The 17,467-nt window shown below is 41.0% G+C and overlaps 1 protein-coding gene across 1 annotated transcript in view; it reads right to left on the reverse strand.

The window, feature by feature from the left end:
* Positions 1–17,467, reverse strand: part of TBC1D8 (TBC1 domain family member 8) — a 50,327-nt gene that overhangs the window by 22,276 nt on the left and 10,584 nt on the right. Inside the window, exons 2-5 of the mRNA XM_075135873.1 lie at positions 13,668–13,778; positions 9,098–9,216; positions 7,014–7,242; positions 3,139–3,379 (exon numbers count right to left, since the gene is read on the reverse strand). Coding sequence (XP_074991974.1) covers positions 3,139–3,379; positions 7,014–7,242; positions 9,098–9,216; positions 13,668–13,778 — 700 coding nt within the window. The remainder of the gene's footprint in view (positions 1–3,138; positions 3,380–7,013; positions 7,243–9,097; positions 9,217–13,667; positions 13,779–17,467) is intronic.

The raw sequence follows: 17,467 nt of genomic DNA on the forward strand, positions 1-17,467 counted from the left end.
GACAGTGAAGTACCGGTATGGATCCTGATATTCCCATTAATGGAGATCCTTAAAAACAGGTTAGGCCATCATCTGTCACACACAGGGATAATCCAAACCCTGCCTTTTGCCAGGCAGATGCAATAAAAGGAGGTTCTTTCGAGTCACATCCTCCTTGTTGCTCAAGGTTTACGGCGTTCTCGGATTCCCTCTCTGAAGGAATTAATGCGGACTGAAGTGACGTTTATGATTCAAGAACAGTTTCTGTTCAGCTTAGATCAGTGTTTAAAACCTTCTTTGCCTTCACATGAAGCAAAGCCATCCTCACTGGCAATTCACAGTTAAGACATGAAGAAAAGAAACCAAGCTGGTTAGAGCCTGGAGAAACGTATCATACTTTTGAAATCTTACTGACACCAGCACTAAAGCTCTGGCCAATTTCCTCACTGCATCCTGAAAGAGATGGAAATAAGAAGTACAAGAAACCTATACCAGAGATTTTAGCGACCTTCCTATTAGAAAAGAAAAAATAGTTACCGAATGTTCCAGTAAAATTGTATGGCACATAAATATATGTGCAAGAAGTGGCATTTCTAGTTATCAAACACCTCAGCTTTACTTTGCTTTTTATGGCAATTAACTTAATTGCCATTAATCTTTTGTAATCCATTGTTCCAAGTCTTATCCTCTCATTAAGCAGCACAGAAACTTGTATATTAACTTGTTTGACTCTGGCCATGACATAATTTGTGTCACTGACTGTGGGCCTAATCCCACAGCCTCTCCGAGTCCCGACATCCCACTGCTCAGCAGGATGACCCCAAGAGCCTCAGGAACAGCAGCAAAGGTTTCTGGTTTTCAGAATGTAGAATATACAGACCATGATGACATTAAAAATGTATTTTTTAAAAATAAAGATATTGAGATGAGCTTCTTGCAAAAGAAAGTCTAACAAACAAACGAAATCTACAGCAACTTCATTCATTTGACACAGCTGGAATAGTTTTAATGATGTGTGGATTATTGCTTTCATTTTGATACAATAACATTTGCTTCCAAATCATGCACAAGAATTAACAGAGACAATTATTAGGGAAAAACTGTCAAGTGACAAACAGTTGTTCTTGTAGTACTACAATGGCTTCAGGAAAAAAAAGCAGCAACAAAAACTTCACACACCAAAAAAGTTCAACCCCCCCCAAAACACATTAGCATTAAAAACCAGTTTATCCACTATTCAAACTACAGTCTTGTTTAATGACGCTACATCAGAGTGGTTGCTGAAGTGTGACAAAGGGCACCAGAAACAGCAACTTATCCAATCACTACCTAATTCATGCAGAGGAAATGGGATTTTGGCATCTTCCATGTTTTCCTTTCTGCCACCTCAAGTTAGAACACATCAACATCAGCGCAGGTTAGAGAACATCTTGCCCAGGAACTCTCCAGTAAACATATTTTTATCCTTCCTCCTCCTCTGCCCCCCCCAACTTTTTTTTTTTTTTTAAGTTGGAAGGAAGGAGAGGAAAAAAACTGTTTGAATAAATGTGTGGGATGGTTTCTGTTGCTTATTTGCTAATAGACGTACTACTTTTCAAAAATGCCACAAGGTACTCACAGGTTGATTCCCTGAGAGCCTCCTTATTACAGCATATTACTAAGCTTATACTTTTCTTTGCAACTGTAATTTTAGTTTCTTTTCCATTCAGTCAATACCCCTGATTCAAACACTTTCGGGAAGTGACAATGATGAGTTAAAAATCCTTAGATGCTGAAAATATCTCCCCCCAGTTTTTTGTTACATCTCCTCTGGATTTACTTTCCTTGCTTCGTGCATCTAACCTTTCAGTCCAAAAGCGGGAGGAGGGTGGAATGGTAAAGCATGGAAGGGGGCTTAGATACAACCTATCACTCAAAGCCATATCCTACATTAGTCAAAGTATATATCCTACATTTCTTGGGCCAAAAGCCTACGATGTTAACAACATCCAGTTACACATGCATTGTAAAAACAACGGTCACTCTTGTGCTTAAAGGAAGCCTGGCTATGAAAAAAAAAAGCCTGCAAGATGTTCATGGCTGCTCACCACTGTATCACCTCAAATGGATTCCTTGATGATATCATGGATGAAATCCTGGCGTCAGTGATTTTCCTTATCATGTGTACATATGAAATTGCAGAGAAAGTGCATTTTATTGTTTTAAACTCATTATGAAACTTTGTAGAAGTGCTTAGCCGAGACGTATATCCAACACCACTGCAAAAACGCCCCTCAGAAACAATAAAACGGCCATGGACATGTCTCTATTTTTTGGGAAACGATACCACACATTCCTTATATTTTAGCCAGAAAGCAAGACCCGAGTCATTCCCTTCAAAGCTCAGGCGGAGGGAGAGGAAGGAAGAGCAGGAAAGGGTATGATTCAGGAGGGGATAAGCGCTCCACTCACACCCCATTCAGAAAAGAAGTATTGTAAACCAGTTAACCCTGACACTCCAGGCAAATTCCAGTTTGGGCTATTCCACCCTGCCCACCTAAAATTCCTCTGGGCAGCAAATAAAACACGAAGCTGTGTGTTGCGCTACTGGCAGAGAAATAGTTATCAACCTTCTCCCTGAGGACCCAATGCATTTCTGTAGTGGGAGAGGAATGCAGAGATGCATTTCAGGGATGCATGGGGTAGAGCTGACAATAGCGTATTAATCCGTTGCAACTGCCTGTGGGTTTTTTAACTCCTATAACTGCTCGCTAAGTTGGCTATGGCAATCACACTAGTGGGAAATTCCATGTTTCAAATACGATCAAAAGCAGTCAGAATTGACGGCACTAGGAAAGCCTACACATGCCAAAATTATAAATAAAATAATCTTGCTCTTCAGGGAAGATGGAAAATATCCCTTGCTGTAATCTACCCTTCTACAGGGAATGGTACTTTTAAAACAAATGAACAAAAAACCACAGCGATGTTTAAGGGAAGAATATAAAATGGAAAAAAGTATCTTGCACACAAGTTAAAAGGCACCTATTTGATACATCATAAAATCTCTTTTTTGCCCAATCAAGTAAACCTTTGAAATCTTACCCAGCTAACAAAGCAAACCATGAAGCCCACCACTGAACCTCTGCTCACACAAGGGAGAACAATTTAGCTTTTTACCTTTTAGTAATCTGAGTAGGATCCTGTAGGCCTGGATCCAGTTCAAAGATCTCATTATCCAGTAGCCTTCGGAGCGTCACATCTGCCAGTTGCTCCATGATCCTGAAAGCCTCGGCGATATTGAGGAACGTAGAGAAGTCGCGCTCTTTGTTTGGAGTGGTGACGCGGACCGTGTCGGTCATGAAGACGTTGGAGGTTCTTTCCAGCTTCTGGACCTCAACCCAAGGAATGATAAGTTTCACTGCCATCGGAGAAAAAAAAAAAGTGGGTTGGAAACTCTGCTTACATTTTTTCAGATTTGGGAAATAAGCAAATTCAGAATGAAATGCAAACAACTGAAGACTCCCCCCTCCAAAAGACTCTCTTTCTCAGAATCTCTCTCTCAAAATTTTACCTATTTTCATACGAAGTGCTGGACTGGGGTGTTCTGCCTTTGCAGAAAACCTGCCGTATGCTGTGCTCCTAACTCCTTTACAAGACATTTCTGCAGCCAGCTTCATTACTACCAGAAGAAATGGTTCATTTCAAGAGTAAGAAGAAAATAAGGAAAGGCTTTGTAATCTCCCAGAAATAAAACTGTAGGCAGGTGGAAACCCAATCACATGCACAGTAATTTAAACTTTTAAAATAAAGCTAACTCCCATACACAAGGAAGCTTTGGCACATGGACATTTTTATAAAGTTTAAGTGTTACTATAAACAGGGCGTTCACAAAAAAAAAAAAGCTGCCTAGGCATTGGGATCTTCCCATTTTGGTTACTTTTTACTTAAAAGGTGCACAGGCAAATCTTGCCCTAAACATCAGCTGTAGTCAGACTTGTTTATAGAAAAGAAAAAGTATAGGACACTGTTCTCTATACTTAAACATGCTGAATCATATAAATACAAATGGTAAACAGCATCAGATTATTTTATATAACCACTGCAGGATGTTACTTGCCTCTCTCATACAAATCTCTGGGTAGAAATTAGGCTGGAAAGGACTTTACAATAGATTAAATTTCTACTTAACAACTGCTGGAAGCTTCCCAGGGTTCTCTGTGCCAATAACATCGCGAATACACCCCCTAACATCCCTAGCTGGTCTCCTGATGCCAATAAAGCAATAAAAAGGCAGTAATAACAAACATTGTCATATATATATGACACTTATCCATGATCATTAATTACCTAAGGAGCTACCCTCAGCAAGTTCTCTGTACTACATGAACCACAGCTGTCAAGATTATTTGCAGATTACATTTTTTCTTACTTAAATAAAGCACAGCTGCGTCAACACGCACAAACTGTTGCGAATGGTCATAAAATCATCTGTACGGGCACAGCCAAGGGAAGAAAGATTAAACAGCGCCGTAGCAATAGCTCTATTGTTCACGCAGGTCGTAATCACACAGGCTCTACAGTGTTGGTTGTAGAAACAGCCCAGCAGACTGTAAGGGGCCCAAACTTCTGATGAAAGGTACCAAGTCTTCAAAGTTTTAGGAAAACACAAGTTTAATTAAAAATTGTGAAGAAACCCTGGCACATCCTTTCAAGAAATCTGACGTTCTAAGCCTCTGAAATTCTGCAAATACTTCGAGGCTTAGATAAAAGGGGACTTGTCCTGGAAAAAATGTTCCACGGAGTTTATGCTCACATAAGCCGTAAGTTAATTTTATGAGAAGCTGAAAACAGGTTCCAATATTGCATTCCAGGTCATTTCAACATAAAATAAAACAAGGGGAAGGGAAGAGTCTTGCCAGAAGCAGAAGACTTAATGCTTTGCCTAGAAAGAGATTTCAGTCTACAACTTGGGGGGATTTTTATAAAGTTAAAAACACATACAAGAACTATTTTTATTGCAAATGATATATTGTTTTTTCCCCCGTGCTGTACTGAAGAATGCAATAAATGTGACTTCTTAGCAATATTTTCTAGACCAGATTTAACAAGATTTGTGATTACTACCTGAAAAAAATAAAGACAATGAATGACTTGTTTTACATATAATCAGCATCAGCTTCTCCAAGAGTAACAAGTAGAACTACAGTACATCTGGATTATTCAATGTAATACAAGTATTTCATAAATGTGACAAAACACTAGCTTTGAAACAGAAGCAATCTGCTTTATCAGAATCAGGGAGATGGGAAGCATTTCAACATATAATGCTTCCCATTGAGCTAGGGCAGTTTTGTTTAACCAAAAGAAAATTCAGGTTTTCATTTCACATTTCCATGCAAATGCATGGGAACACAAAGGCAATGCAACCGACTGTAACAGTGAATGAACAGCATATTTTCCATGGTCAAAATGAAAAGTTGCAAACATGTAGTTGTTTGGGAGTTTTTTGCATTTTCATAAGGAATTATTATTAAAAGAGATGAGAAACGATTTCTTCTTAAATAATAAGGTGTGATGTTGTACTTCCAGTATCATTTAATGCTCCGAGGTGTTGCATAAACAAAACATTCGCAACAATATGAAGGATTTTCTCTCTCCCTCCTCCTTCCCCCATTATCTATCATTAATAAGTATCATTTTTGCTTTGTGTGCTTTGGCAGACTGGATATCTCAGATTTAATGAGAGAAAGCATACAATGATAGCAAGAAGTAATAATTCACAAAGGATATTATTTGATATTAAACAGAAAACAAAGAGATTAAACAAGAACTCAGCTATCTCCTATGCATCAAGAAACTCCATCACAGTCTTCCCAGCAAAATTCAATTTTTGTTTTTACACCAGCATTTTAAATCTAACTCTGCCACCTTTTGCAGATATGACAAAATAATCGGCCTGCAATAATATAAGACAAAAAACGACTTCTAACTCAAGCACGTCTCTGTATGTTTTAAGTCTTAGAAATCACCAATTACTATATTTCTTATTATTACATTAATGTACTTCATTTTTAAATCTACAGTTTTATTTGACTAGCCATCCCAATATTAAATCCAGACAGTAAATGGTAAAGTTTTCCTAATCGTTATAACTGACAATTCTTGCTATATTTATAGCAGTAGAGGTTTATATTACTGTCCTGTTGCAGCAGAATAAACAGGACTTAAAATGCTATCAGTTCATTACTCAACAAAGAAATGCTATAGAGTTTAAATGGCTACATTCATTTTTACCTTCTAATATCTATTACATCCATTTTTCCTTTCTAATATCTATTCTGACAGGCTTTTCATAATCCCATGGCCCTTCCTCTGTAGAGGAACACCATGACCAAAGTCTTACAACTCGCTTCTTAAAAATGTACATTTGTTACAGCCACTATCACGCACAAATGTGCCACCGTCTGAAGGTCTAAAAGCCCCAGGACACGCTTCTCGTGACGTCCCTGCACTGCCATTCAAAACGCAAAGGAATCCCTAAATTCAGAGTTTTCCCTTAAAAACTCTGAATTTTCACCTGCTTCTCCAGGGCACAGCCCTGTTATGTTTCCTGGGCTATTTCCAGGCAGGCAGCTGGACACCGGCACCCCTGGCCCCACCAGCCCTTGGTGATCACGGTGCCTCCCCACCTGCGGGAGGGACCCGTCCTCACTCACGCTTTTCGGCACTAAAAGTCTCTATTTCAGATTCTGTAGGAGGTCTGGTACATTTTAAGGCTGCTTCAGCAGGGCAAGAAAAAGAACCAGATAACAACTGTGTCTGCATACTTTATAGTCTCGTTTTTATTACGGGATTAATACTAAAATATAAACATAAAGGCTGAAGTGAAAACTAAATTAAACAGGATCTTTCAGCTGAACAACAAAAAATTCAGGAACTAAACTTCAGAGGCGAACTAGGCTTTTCATAAAAATTCTAGCTGTTCTTGCTTTTAAAAACAGTGATATTCATATCTCTCCCCAGCATTAGGTTTCTTACGCATTTACACTTACATTCTTTGCCCAGGAAGAAGGAATAAAAACAGAGATGATTGATGCTCAAATAAAGCCAGCCTTGCCGAGGAACTTTTCCTTTCCAACAGCAACAGGAATAATAGGTGATCAACTTCTCGGCTTCAGGAAAATTAAATCTGGATTCAAATTTCACCAGGGCTTCTCGGAACTTCTCGGGGTCTTCCTCCTGCTCGGCGAGCTTGCTGCTCGTTTCCTCCGCAATCAGCGCCTGAGCCCACAACGAGATAATATATCAGGATAAAGCCGCGGCATTCACACTCGAGCAAGTTGCTACAAGCTCCCCATTCGAATTTTAATAACGCAACCCTTTCTTACAAAGAAATTCAAGCTGACTTGCAGTTTTCACAAACAGAGACATTTCTGCAGTGTTTGTCTCTCTCACACATTTTGAATGCTTCCAAATCAAGACTGCTGGGGGCTTTTTTTTATTTGTTTATTTTTTCAATGAGTCTGGCAGAACCATATATTTACAGTTTCACTACAGCTTATGATTGCTGTTACTTGGTGTACACAGAGCAAAGGTAGAGTAACAATTGCGTATACTGACCAGCACTATTTTCCTATGAAGAGGAATGCAGTAAGATGTGTCAGTAACTTGTAACATGCTTGGAACCATTAAAAACATGGTTTCAAGAACATCTATGTAAATATAATTAAGTGTTGAGAATTTTAATAGCGGTATTACAACAAAGGAGTTAAGTATGTATTGCACCATTCAGACAAATAATCTGTATGTTACAGCACCTGGTATAATTTGCAATTACCAAGCAGTCCTAATATGCCAAAAGTCTACAGCAGAGGCGAGGGTCCAAAACCTAGACTTAACATTAACTAATGATACCTGAAGAATTTTAAATATGTGCTGTGCTAGGTAACAGGCTGCCACAGCATTATCAAGAGAGATTAATTTTATTCGAGCCTTTCAGTGCACTTGGACAAAGTTGTTTTTTTAAGAAAGCGGAATAAAAACTAAGATTTACATGGTGATCTTTTGCCTCTCTGTTCCCTTCTTCCCCAACTTCAGAGCCCACTGAGATCACAGCAGCAGGGTTGAAATTCACCAAAACCATTATGTTCCTACAAATTTTCCAGACCAAAAAAGAGGGTATGGGGGGAAAAGCATCTCACTAAAACTCTTAGCAAGGAAAAGCTTGCAGCAGGACCCGAGGTACATCAGTCACCAGCAGACCCGCACCCCCGCCAGCCATCACCAAGCTCCTCGTGGAGCGTGTATTTTACTAGAAGCAGAGCACAGGGCGCCTGGCTTTCCAAGTTTTACCACACGTGCCGTTATTATCTTAAATCTGGTCTTCAGTCACCAAATCCCCCTACTTCTACAATTCTTTAGCCTTCCAAAAGGATGCTCATTTCTGCAACCCTGCGGCCAGCCAGCAGCTTCACTGCAGTGCCCGGCCACGACTCTCGCATCCTGCAAAGCCACCGGCAGTTTCCATGCCCGACTCTTACAACGCAGGTGACGTTGTGCAAGGGCCTTGGCCCCTGTCCCTGTGCTGCGGGGACTGCATCATCATCCGCACGGGGGTGCTGCCAGCAGATCCGGGCAGTGTGGCCATCACCTGCTGACACCTCTGAGCCCCATCAAGAGGGACAGGAGTATGGAAATGGGCAGAAACGGGCAGGAGAAACTGACGGGATAAAGCTAGGAAAAGCACAGGAGATAGGAGAAGAAACATAGTAAGGAGGAAAAGCTGAGATATAGAAAGGGAAGGTATTTAACATAATGTTCTGGAGAGGCAGAGGAACTGAAAGCAGATGCTGAAGAAAGCTCAGCTGCACATCACAGGGAAGAGAAGAAGGGTGAAGCTGGAAAGGGAGGGGTGGGATAAAGATCAAATTAGATACTTTGGTTCTGAGATGTTTCCAAGGAAATGTGAGTAAAGATGCACAGATGCTGGCCACATCAGGTGCAAGTGCCACACAGACAACCAATAAATAACGTTTAGATGGACAAAACCAAATATGAATGACAACTTCATGACATTATTTCTTATAAACCACATGTAATCGGGCAGGGAAGGGTGAAAGTAAGACAGTTTCCTTACCTTCACTTTCCCTTTGACAAAATTAACAATATCTTCTTTATTGTCAAACACAGACAAAGTATGGAGCAAGTTTTGTTCCAGCCATTCCCAGTGCTGGTTTATCTCCTCTGCAGTGGCACCTAGAAAAGCAAAAAGTAGCATACTGAAACTCATCCTACAAAATAAATGGAAAGGAAGGAAAGAAGTAATAAAACGCATTATTTCATAAATTCCTTATGAGAAACTGAACTTTCAACCTCAAAATTCTTGGTAGAAAACAGGTCAAAAGGGTCTTGTTTGTAGCGGTATAGTTAGAGAAAAACAAAAACCTCATTGTTTTAAAGAATTAGTTTTAGTGCTTTTAGTTTTATCTTCTCAAACGCCCTCAGCCAGCAAACGCTGCATTAAAAGTCAAAGCAGAAAAAACAGCAAAACTTCACCCTGAGCTGCTAGACTGCAGCTTATTTTGACACGACGTTCCTTAAGCGGCCACTGGAAACCTTTGATTTATGTCCTGTTCCCGAAAGTCCCCAATCTTCCTTTCGTCCTCCCTCGGTACGCACATGCATACACACACCCCCCCCCCCCCACATGCACACCCTTTGAGAGGAATATACAGGTCATAACCCGCATCCTATTTGAAAAACTCTCTGGAATAATTATGGTATCTAAAAATGAAAGAGTTTGGTTCAGCAACACCTAAAAGGTCTACAAGAGCACATTTCTGCAGGGAAGAAATACAGCGAACAGAAAATCTTTGACAAATACAGATTTTCAAATCTTTAAGGCTTCCTTCTCTAAGGATTTATTTGAGGGTCTTGCTGTTGTTGTGCTACATGTAATGTGTTCACACTAACTCCAGAAATAACATTTCAGTCACCATCTATTTGCTTTGGCTGTTTCTGCTCGAAACTGAACTGTCACTGCATCACGCGATGACAGAAAAGTCAGAGCAAGACGGGCAACATACAGGGCAATCAGGGGAAAATCTGACCCCTCAGATCTTACTGGTCAGTGATTAAACGCTATAGGTAAAAAAGTAAAGGCAGCAAAAGTTGCTTTTCCTAAGGCCTTGCTAGTGGAAGAAAGGAGAGAAGTACCTGGACGTAAGAAACATACAAATCACAGATGAATATAATAAAATGAATCTCCAATAGAAGACCCATTATCTCAAGATTTGATTTGTGTGTACATTAGAGACGCATCATGTTGCCTCACAACAAAAAAATGATAAATTTAGCTAAGGATTTTCCACTTTCCTCTGCTCTGTTTTCCATGCAGAATGCCAACTGGCAGGGAAACTTTCCAAGCTTTAACTTCCTTAACAGGAAGGTCTTGTGATGGAACTTCATAAATATCAAGATTAAATAAAAAAAAAAAAAATCATGAAAGAAGGGACACTTAAATGCCCTTTAGGTAAAGAAAACAAGTTGTATCAATGGTTAAGAACACCACAAATACAGTCATTTTATATTGAAATGGCTGCACAAAGCAAATACTGAGTTGAATTTTTATTTCTGAGCAACCTAAAAGATACCAACTGTATGGGAGAGCTGGTGGGCTGCCTCTTGTGAAACGAGCCGTGAGCAAGACGCCTTTCACAGCAGCATCCACGTGGCTCGGACTGCTCTGAGCCTGGGCTCTGGCAGCGGCTGTCTCCCACGGGGGCTACTGCAATCTTTCCTGCCCGCCTTTAGGGATCTCCAGGGATTCTGCTCAAATACGGAAAGATCTCTTTGCCCCCTTCATTCGGTCAGGCCAACTCCTCAGCTTTTCGGATCCCTTCTTGATTTCTCATTTCCATTTCATGGCTTAAAGTCATCCTGTGATTTGACCCAAGCATTGCCAATCTCTTCCTTATTCCTCTTCCTGCGCTGATGCTCTGCACAGCATTTTATTCCACCTTTTACTCACCTTCTTTATGTGCCTGTGCCAAATGTATGCTTAGTCTAACCACAGCCTCACTCCTCACAACCTCTTCTTTAAACCCACTTCTCACCAGACCCTTTTGCTCTCCCTCTCCCAAAAGCTACTTCACTTAACTGTGACTTGGGTTTCTGTTTTGCCCAAAAGCCTTCTGAAAAGAAAGTCCTAAGTGGCTCTACACTGGGGCTGAGGTTAGGCTTTTCTTTTTTCCCTGTACTGGTGTAACATGATTAACCATCTGGATTAAAACATCTCTGCCAGAACAGCCGTGCTGGGCAGGGACCAGGCTTCCTAGCAGCCCTCGGAGATTTGCAGAAGTCTGTAACGCAGATATGACCCTCAGGCATATATTATCATTTAAGCATACAGCTCCTGGAACAGAGGACTGCCAACATACAGTTAAAAAACGTCATTTTAATTAACTGCCTAATGACATGATGGCTATGCCTAATGAAGTTACACCAGGAGACTGGAAGGAGCTCCTGGAGCTGCTCCTTGTCCTTGCTATACAGCAGGAACCTTAACTTGACTCACTGCTCCTTCCAAATCCAGTAACAAAACTCCTAATGCCATGTTTGCATGAAGCACCTCGCTCAGACGGGGCAGAGCTGGGCAAGCAGCAACGGCCACTTCTGCGCAGGGAAAGTCCTCCAGCTTTCTAAGAAAAGGGTCGGGTGATGCTGTTCCTCTGACTCCTGTTGCCAGCGCCAGCTCTCCCCTGGACACTCACGTCAGGGTTTCACAGAAGAGATATTATTCAGAAACAGCTTCTGCTACCATGGCTCTTCATTTCTGTGCAGCTCTGGCAACCGCGCATGTCCTACCCACGCAGCATACAAAACAGAGCCCTCTGCTTTCCACTCTGTTACTATAAATCTCATTTTCTCAGGGCTGAGCATCCATTCAGAAGAGCCAAAGAGAATTCTAGAAAACATTAATCAAATAAGTTTATCTCAGCAAAATCCTTAACCATTCCAACCTGGCAAGTTTTTGATTTATAGTTTCCTTAATATATATATATATAAAAAAAACCCCACCAAACAAAAACAAAAACAAAAAAACTGTGGGAATAAGAGTGTGGCTAGGGCAAGGACCAGCCCCAGAAAGGAGTATTACTTAGATTCAAATGATCAAGAAGCCCATGACAGCAAACCTGAGCTTGCTTTTCCAGTGAAAGCTACCTGGCTTCATGAGAGGACTCTAACAGCGTGAAGCTCTTAAATTTCTCCATGAGATGGCATTATTTAAATATAAAAAGGAAGGGGGTAGGGATATAAAACACAGAGCAATTGCAAAACCAAGAAAACCTAGCCACAACGAAAATAGCACAAATAGACTTTACGCAAGCTTCTTCACACACATCTGGCACATGGAAAAATTCCCAGTATTAATGGGAAACATGCAGAGGGGTCTCTGCTGAACCAAGGAAGAAATGCTGAATGAGCTTGTACAGAGGAAGGGGGCAAATATACAGATTGCCCCTTCCATTTAAAGGACTACTGTGTCAAACACCATCAACGACATGTCAAAACTTACATTAGCTAACTATTTCATGGCTTGATCCGTATAAGAAAGGAAAGAATAGCATAGAATAGAATAGCATAGAATAGAATAGCATAGAATAGAATAGCATAGAATAGAATAGCATAGAATAGCATAGGAGTAGAATAGTCCAGTTGGAAGGGACGTACAACGATCATCAAGTCCAACTGCCTGACCACTTCAGGGCTGACCAGAAGGTAAAACCTATTGTTAAGGCATTGTCCAAATGCCTCTTAAACACTGACAGGCTTGGGGCATAGACCACCCCTCTAGGAAGCCTGTTCCAGTGTTTGACTACCCTCTCGGTAAAAAAAATTTCCTAGTATCAAGTCTGAACCTCCCCTGATGTAGCTTTGAACCATTCCCAAAGGAAAACCTGCTGTAAATTTCAATGCTAGGATTTTATAGACTGGAGAAGAAGGGATGAGAACAGCCCTGCAGACTGGCCAAGCAAGAACAGGATGAATGGAACAAGTGCATTCAGACGGCCTTCAGTGTGCCATGGCCAGGTTGCTGCAATTCACATCGGTACCACCTTCCTGAAGATGAGCTCGACCTTCAGAGGTTGCAGAAACACCGCAAAAGGGATTAGTGCACAACAGACCAGGCAATTAGACATTCCCGCCTGACAACTTTACCTCCTAAATCACGCAGCATCTTCCAAATGTTCCAGTTGTATTTCATTATAACCAAGTGTGGTAAGACATTTCACAGTAAGCAAGCAAAAGACTGGACTGGTGAAAGCCTAGACTAACTGTAAGGAACTATTACTACTGTAGGAAAAGATATGCATATGAACAGAACCACAGTACTTTGCAAGAGACAGAAAATTAACACAAAATTAAAATTAACACACCCTCAGCTAAACAAGCTTTCTATAGAAACTTAATGTTCCTAGTTAACACTTTTTCATAATTCTTATCTGAGATTTTAACCAGAGGTTAATTTGGTTGTTAAACAAGCTATAGGCAATAGCTTTCCACACACACCCTACTAGCTGGGGTTACCTTGAGCTTCTTGGACATGCAGACACTGACCATGCTCAGAATCGGTTTGGGGGTTTTTGTCTGTGACTCACCAATAGCTACGGCCCAGTAAACTTCTGATCCGTTCAATAACTCACCACATGCAATGGCAGAGTAAACCTGTGAGCCTGGAACTTGGAGTAAAATTCGAAACGGAGCAACGCGTGCGTTAGAGTCTAACACGGCGTCCAGGGCACCAACCAAGCGACCTGCAAAGAAAAAGGAAGGGAAAGAGAATTAGCACCAACTTTCACTTCTGTAGCCTGCAAGCCTTTTCACATCTGAAGCCATAAAATTAAAATACAGAACGTAACGATAACAATTCTTCCCCTGTTTTATGCTGCGATGTACAGATGCTCAAAATGCGAAAGGCAAACCAGATTAGAAGATCAAAAGCATATAGAGTTCTTTGCGTTTCTGGTTTTGCCTCATATATATGTATATAATCACAGAATTGAAGTGGAGAGACCTGAGGGCCCCTTGGGAAGTTACTGTTCCAGCCCCGCTCTGAAGCTGGATAAATACACCTATGCCATAAGTGGCATTTGTCTAACCTGTTCTTCAAACCTCCCACAACCAAGATGCAACGACTTCCCCGGCTAGCCTCTTCCACTATTTTCATTAAGTATTCTTACAGCAAAAAAAAAAACCCAAACAAACAAGCCAACCACCACAATCTTAAACTTTCTTGCTGGAAATTAATCCTGCTCCCTGGAACACGGAGAGTAATTGGCCACAAGCATTTTTTATGTTAGTGCTTGACATATTGAAAAAGTATCATCATAGTTGCCCACCTTTTAATGATTTCTCTTTTTTCTAAAGAAACCCCAATTGCCTCATCTCATCCTTATGGGTCATATTTTTCAAACAGCTCATTGTTCTTGAGCTTAAACTGGAATCTCCCCAGCTAATCTTTAAGTGTGACACTCCAAACTGGACATGATGCTCACTACCAGTAAGGTCTCAGCCATAAGGAGAGTGGAAAATCACCTCCTGTATCTTGTGTACACACCACCATATCCAAGAAAGCTTGCAGCAGTATCCCACTGTAAATCGGCACTTGACATAAATACAGGCAAACTCATTTTGGAGAGCTGGAGCAATTGCTGCCCCCAAAAAAGACTTTCCAGTATGGAGGCCAGCAGGAGCTGCTGGCCTTTCCTGTTACCTTCCCCCAGCAGGCAGAACCAAGCTATTCATGAAAAAGTTATTCAGATGCCATGATTTGCAAGCTGGCATATTCAAGTAACTCAGAAGTGGTTTGTGTCACCTACAAATAGCAATTCAGGAGTAGCTTTACATCCAGTTCCCCTATACTGTATGTCCTGCAGAGACACGACCTCCTATGGAGAGGGATGGCAGACAGCAAGGAATGGCCTTACCATGTTTGCTTAAGCCACTGGAGTATCTAAGAAGTTTTCTGCAATACTACATTTTCCCTTTGCACATATAATTTTTCCAACCTGCTCTATTTTGTTCCTTCACCATTAACCCAACATAAAAGGAGCTATTCTCAGCCTCCAGAAGTTTTTGCCAGCCCTTGGCACCACGTGCAGTTTTTATAATTGCGTTCTCCAGTCCATCACCTAAGTGATTAATGGAAACAATAAAATGAGACCTACAAAGCCCTCATTTGAAATGCCTTCTCACGTGGACAACAAACCATGGCTAATTAATTTGAGTACAGCACAACAAAGCAGCAGCGTAACCACTTTCTGGTCTAGGAGGTGCAAGAAGCTCATGTGGAACAGCATCAAAAACCTTGCGAGAGCAAAGAAAATTACATCAAGTACTTCCTCCTTGCATTCACACACACCGTTGATGATGCTTTCAAAGCCAAGCAGAAGTTGGACACAATATGTTTTAAAACTGTAGGGTGAGATATTATTCAGCACCAGTTTGCTTCTCAGCTAAATACATGTTCAGATATCACACTCATCTATTTAAAATGGAGACCTGAATTTGGAGACCAATAATATGTACAATAGCAGAAAATGCTAAATGCTCTCCTGTAACTGCAAGAAAGACACAAAAATTCATCCACGTATAAAAGGTAGCAAATTATCTGTGCTCACAGAAAACAGAGCACCAACTTCAGTGTGCAGTCTTCAAAACCACTGGATTAAAGCCAGTAAGATAGCATCAAACGATGCAGAGAACAAAAGTAGGGTTTAACTTCCAAATTTCAAAAGACTTGAGACATTACAAGAAAGAGAAAGAAGAAGAAACTTATGAAGTGCTGTGCATGCTTCCCCCTGATGACAGATCTAGGAGAAAGATTTCTTTTTCATTTCACTAAAGTCATGGAAAAACGTCAACTAACAATTAGTGCTACCAAAATGAGAGAGAACGCCTAATGAACATCTGATTTATGAAATACTTTTTTTTCAGAAATTATGGGAAAAAAAAACACACAAAAGCACAGAAGTAGCTGCCAAATTTTGTTTTTACTTCTTAGCCTGTGCAAAATTAATTCCTTTTTCTGTTCCTGAATAACTGACCAGAAAAACCAATTCCTCTTCTCATTGTTTACTTCTGCTTACAATTTCCATTTTGCTTACCATCTATTAAAAAGTTTCCTCCTTCAACTGTGCAAAGAAAAAAAAATCACCTCCCTTGTCTAAACTACCCAGAGCTAAAATATTAACTCAGGACGACAAAGGGGAGCCAGAACTACGAATCAAAGAGAAGAAAACAAGAGCATGGGCATCAGGATACCTGCCAGAATAAAGCCCAAGCATCCCGGCCGGGAGTCCCTGCGAGGGCTTCACAAGGGCGCTGCACCCCACGCCTCGACCACCCGGAGCCAGCGCTGCGGCTGACGGGGGTCCCACCCTGTCCTCTGCTGGGGGGGCTTGCGGTGGGGTCGCTCCAGAAGGGCCATAAGGACAGCAGTGGGGGGGAAATAAAAGCGAGCACTGCTAAAGCCAAGCCTGCCGAACACAGAGCAGCAACCTTGTTTGGCAGGACCCCACGACTGCGGTTGAGCACCTGTACTCCTGCGGTGGTTCAGCTGCACGTGAAGTTGATGCTTTAAGTGCCGAAAAATAAGGGAGAGACTGACAGAGGCGGGGGGTGGGGGGGAAGGGAATTACTAAGAGTGCATTTTCAGGAGCACAAAAAGGATTCAACACTAATAAATACACCCCAACATCTGTATTTATTACTAATATGATAATTTAGTTGAAACTGAAGTAGCATGGAAATTACTAAAACTAGAGGCAAAATTTTTCCAGTGTGAGTTGCCTCGTACTCATTTGGGGTAACTTTTGAATCGTAACACTTGTGTTACACTTCTCACTGAAGCACTGAAAAACAAACAACCTAAAAATTTCTGAACAAACAAACAAACAAGAAACTTTACACAGTACACTGATTTTGAAACACGCTTTGAAAATATGTAGCTTGTGAGCAAGCACCTTTCTAATAAAATGTCCTAAGAGCTTGTTCCGTGGAAGGGTCTCTTATAAAATAGGTACTGTTTATAAAATAAAAGTTTCTGGCTCACAGGTACATATAAATTATAAAAAGGGTCTCTGGCTCACACGTTGATGCATTAGCATGCCTTCAGTTAGGATGCAGCAGACCTCTTCTGTATCACAGGCAACAGTGAAATCATTTATACCCACAGGACAATCAAAAATTAAAAAGGAAGCAGAAGGGGAAAAGAGAGAAGAATTGCTACACTGGTTTCCTTCCCAAAATTCTCATAGTTTTGTGTTTTGGGTTTTTTTACTCTATGTGGGACAAGATTTTTGGGAGGACCTTAAAATCCGGAGTACCTCTTTCCCTTTAACAAGCCACTCCACCAACTTCTCGTCTGCTTTTTGACCTCCCAAGATGCAGAAGTGTTTCAGGAAAGCAGTTAACTGTACAGTAACTGCACTAAGGAAAGCTG

The sequence above is a fragment of the Calonectris borealis genome, chromosome 1, assembly GCF_964195595.1.
Source record: "Calonectris borealis chromosome 1, bCalBor7.hap1.2, whole genome shotgun sequence".
NCBI classification, from domain to species: domain Eukaryota; kingdom Metazoa; phylum Chordata; class Aves; order Procellariiformes; family Procellariidae; genus Calonectris; species Calonectris borealis.